The sequence below is a fragment of the Pteropus vampyrus genome, unplaced genomic scaffold (genome assembly GCF_000151845.1).
Source record: "Pteropus vampyrus isolate Shadow unplaced genomic scaffold, Pvam_2.0 Scaffold166, whole genome shotgun sequence".
NCBI classification, from domain to species: Eukaryota; Metazoa; Chordata; class Mammalia; order Chiroptera; family Pteropodidae; genus Pteropus; species Pteropus vampyrus.
In genome coordinates this window covers 2,054,241-2,058,442 of record NW_011888947.1, presented here as the reverse complement: position 1 = coordinate 2,058,442, position 4,202 = coordinate 2,054,241, and the positions used below count along the sequence as shown (strand labels likewise).

The following is a 4,202-nucleotide window of genomic DNA, read 5'->3' as shown; positions in this document are numbered from 1 at the left end:
TGCATGGCACTAGCTGAAGCTCTGCTGTGATGTAATTTAGGGATCACCTCTTTGGCCTGCAGTGGACACAGGGTCCTGGGTGCTGTCAGGACTCTCAGGTGAAGTGGTATCTGCCTTAGTCCTTTGTCAGGGGTCTCTGTCATGGGGGCTGCGGACTGTGAGCCACACACTGAGTGGTCTCTGAGTCCATGGCCGTGCGGAAATGTGACAGGTCCGTGTGGCCCCTGCTGAGGCTCTGTGTCCTTTTCTTGCAGGGTCTTCACTGAGCAGTGAGTCATCCCCCGTGTCCTCGCCAGCCACCAACCACAGCTCTCCTGCCAGCACACCCAAGCGGGTGCCCATGGGTCCCATCATCGTCCCCCCTGGGGGCCACAGCGTCCCCAGCACACCCCCCGTGGTGACCATTGCCCCGACCAAGACCGTCAATGGCGTTTGGAGGAGCGAGAGCCGGCAAGTGAGTGCTTGGGATGCATGGGTGGAGCCGGGTTTGGCCACAGGTGGTATTTGTTGGGGGGAAAGGTGGCCTTCGAAAGGGAGGACTGGATTTCAGGGTTCAAACCCCTGACTCCCATACTTGTACTCTCCTGAGCCCCTGTCTCATCTGCAAAATGAGGTGCCAACAGCTCGTACCAGGAGGGTCTATGCAGAGTCGTCTCCAGCTGCCACCACCAAACCCCACAGGCTGGGGCTTTCACAGCACATTTCTTTACAGTTTTGGAGGCCGGAAGTCTGAGATCAAGGTGTCGGCCGGGCTGGTTCCTTCTGAGGCCTCTCTTCTTGGCCTGTAGACTAGTGGTCCCCAACCTTTTTGGCACCAGGGACCGGTGCTCCTATGAGAATCTTAATGATCTGAGCTGGAGCTGAGGCGGTGACGCTGGCTCTGAGGAGCAGCTGCAAATACAGATGAAGCTTCATTTACTCGCCCACCGCTCACCTCCTGCTGTGTGGCCCAAGGGTTGGGGATCCCTGCTGTAGACGGTGTCTTCTCCCCATGTCCTCACATGGTCTTCTCTCTGGGTGTCTGTGTCCTAATCTCCGTTTTTTTTTAAGGCCAGTCATAGTGGATTAGAGCCCACTCCAGTTACCTCATTTAACTTAATCACCTCTTTAAAGCCTCGTCTCTAAATACAGTCACATTCTGAGGTACTGGAGGTTTGGGCTTCAACATACAAATTTGGGGAGGATGTACTTCAGCCCATAACCTCATATAAAGTGCTTAAAATGGTGTTTGCACATCATAAGCACTTGATAACAGCTGTTATTACCTGTTGCTCAAACATGGCATTGAAATAGGAGAGCCAGCCATGTTTTCATGTGTCACGTTTTCATGTTTCCGTCTTATCTGTTGACGCCTGTGGTGGGGGGATGTCCCCACACTTGGGGTTTCCTGGGTGTGGCCACTACCAGGTGACCTGCCTGCACAGAAGGAGCTGGTGGCCCTGGGAGCCACTCCTTTGCACCTGCCCAGGGCCGACTGCCCCCCACCTCACCTCCACTTCCCCCACACCTGGTACTCCCAGCCCGGAGGAGCCTTTCCTCATTAAGAACACTGTTGCTGTGCTTCTCTCCTGAATCTTTCTGCTGAGTTCCCTGAGGGATGGCACCGCTTGGAAATACTAATTAAACCACAAAGAAATCAGAGGGGGAGGGGGAGCTCCCGCCTCGCACCCTCCCATCTCTACCCTGTTGAGTGGGAGGATGGGCATTACCGTCATTGCTCAGGGTTTGTCTTTTCCCTGCCCCTGGAGGGGGGTGGGTGTTGTCCATCAGGCCCTGACTAAGGGCAAGGGTCCCAAGGAACCCAGTGGGGGTCTTTGGATCCCTGGAAATAGCTATGGCCTGGGACCCACCTGGGTATGGCCCTAACTTGACCCCCCACGTCCGAGATGACAAACCCTCCTGGATTGTCACCTGGCCAAGGCCCCCTGTGCCTGCCTACAAGCTGCGCCTTGATGTCGGTCTCTCCACAGTGGATGTGGTTTGGAGGAAGGAGGGACAGGGCAGGGCCCAGCAGGTGGCCTGCACTGCTCCCTGGTCCTGTTTTGAGGCAGGACAAGGAGTCTGCACCAGAGTCTTCTGCCACCAGAGAGGGGCCCATCGCCCCTTGTTATCAGCCACCTGGTGGTCAGCCTTGACCCTGGGGCCCAGCCACCTGTCTCAAACAGCCTCAGCTCCTTGCCTCTCACCTAACTCAATCAGGTCCAGGTGGTTTCTGACTCCTGTCACGTCCCTGGCTGGTGATGGTCACCACAGCCTGAATTATCCTTTGCTCCCACCTGAGAGGGGCTTTCTTCCCTACCTGGCCACCCAGACCCAGGACCCAGAAAGCCTTGTAAACAGTCCCCTTCTGCCACAGGCCTCCTCCCCAGCTCCTTGCCCTCCTCAGAGGGTCCTCGCGGCCCCAGGAACATTTGCTGACCCCACAGAGAGGGCTAGGCCCTAGCTCTGCTCCAGCCATTGGCAGTTAATGAAACACTAATGCCACCAGGGAGGGCGGGAGGAAGGGAGCTGGATTAGCAGTTGATGTATGGCTCATCAACTCAGCACAAAGACTCAGTGGAGAATTTAATCCTTCTGGGGAGGAGAGCCTGGGGAGAGGCGAGAGGGTAGGAGAGGGGAACCACTCCGTAACACGGGAGTCATGGGGGGGCCTCCCACATGGTGGGGAGGTGTAGGGGGGCTTTGGGGGTCCCTTTGCCAGGGTCATCGAGATTTCTTCAGTAGTCGGAGTTTCGAAAGGGCAGATGAAATGAAAAATAGTCCATTTTAAAGCTAACAGGGCATGTCTTGTCTGACTGGAAACCTCTCTAATCACCAGAGAATGAAAGATTTTCCTCCCTCCCTTCCTCCCCCATCTTTCTTTCATTGCTACAGCTGCGCCTGCAGCCACGGTGCAGAAATAAAAAGCTGCCCCACAGATGCTCCTCAGTGCATGCCTGCCTGCCGGGGACAGCAGTGGGAGCCCAGCCGGTGCTGTTGGGGTGCCTTGGGGTGGCCGGCTGAGCCTCTTGGGTATGGCCTGGGTTGGGGGCTGCTGCCCAGGCCCACCCCACCCTGAGCAGCCCCTGCATGCCCCCCAGGCCAGGCTGACCTCATTCCCAGGTGCCTGTGACAAGCTTGGCAGGGCGCCAGCCAAACGGAAAGAGGCACACGGGTCTGGCCCACTGAACCCCCTGGCTGCTGCAGCCCCACCCCACCCCCACCTCTCCAACTCCGTTTGTCTCAGCCAGGCCAGGACAAGGTGCCATCTGGCCCAGCTGCCTTCCAGCAGGGCTTTGTCCCGCCGAGGAGAGAAGGGGGCTCTACCCGGTGGTGGCCCCAGTGAGGAGCAGACTCCCCAGGCCAGTTGGTGTAAGGCCCTGGCGCCTCCTCATGACAGACGCTCGCACTTGGGCTGACCTGGCCCTGTGCCTGGCGGGGTAAGCGTGTGAGGGAGAGCCAGCAAGCCCTGACCTGGAAGTAAGCAGCCCTCAGCCGACGGTGTAGATGAGAATTTGAGGGGGGATGGCTTCATGCTTGGTGGTACATTTCTGTGTTCAAGCTTCCCCCCATCCCGTGCTTCACCTCATTTTTTCATCTATACCTGTGTACTGTCCCCATTGCTCTGTGAACTGGTACTGCAGTTGGCACATTTGACAGATGGGGAAACTGAGGCACGGGACAGTTATAGAAGGAGGTCATCTAGCATCTCTAAGACCTGACGGAGCCACCTCCTAAGGCAAGCTGGGAGCCCAGCCTGCTGTCTGCATAAGCAGCTGGAGGACCCCGAAGCCAGGTGTCAGCCCCTGTGTAGAAGTCTCTGGAAAATTGGGAGGTGAGAGTTCTGTGTTCCGTGCTCTGACCAGGGTGTCGGTGCACATGTGTGTCCCACCCTTGACACCCGCCATGCGATCACCCCTTCTGGGAAGGGCAAGTCATCGTTTCTGATCCTGCGAGGCCCTCTCGGTGAGTGGAGAGGCCCTGCCAGCACGTGGGAAGGGAACAGATGTTGCTGCTCATTAGAAATTCTAATCAGCGGCCTGTCTCCTTCAATTAATTACTGCTGATCTGTCTTCTGGAGGACCGAGGGAGCACGGTGGCCGCCTGGCCCGGGCGTTTGGTAAATGCGCCTGACGGATGCATGGGCCCTCTGTGGGCCTCGGCCACCTCACCAGCAGCCTGCTCCTCGGTGTCACAGTCAGCCAGTGTGACTATGGGTGGGC

General features: G+C 57.5%; 1 protein-coding gene across 1 annotated transcript in view; it reads left to right on the top strand.

Moving 5' to 3' along the window:
• The window catches only part of GSE1 (Gse1 coiled-coil protein), a 432,056-nt gene that overhangs the window by 403,518 nt on the left and 24,336 nt on the right, over window positions 1–4,202 (top strand). The window contains exons 4-5 of the mRNA XM_023536674.1: window positions 255–454; window positions 3,846–3,945. Of these exons, the coding sequence (XP_023392442.1) occupies window positions 255–454; window positions 3,846–3,945 (300 nt within the window). The remainder of the gene's footprint in view (window positions 1–254; window positions 455–3,845; window positions 3,946–4,202) is intronic.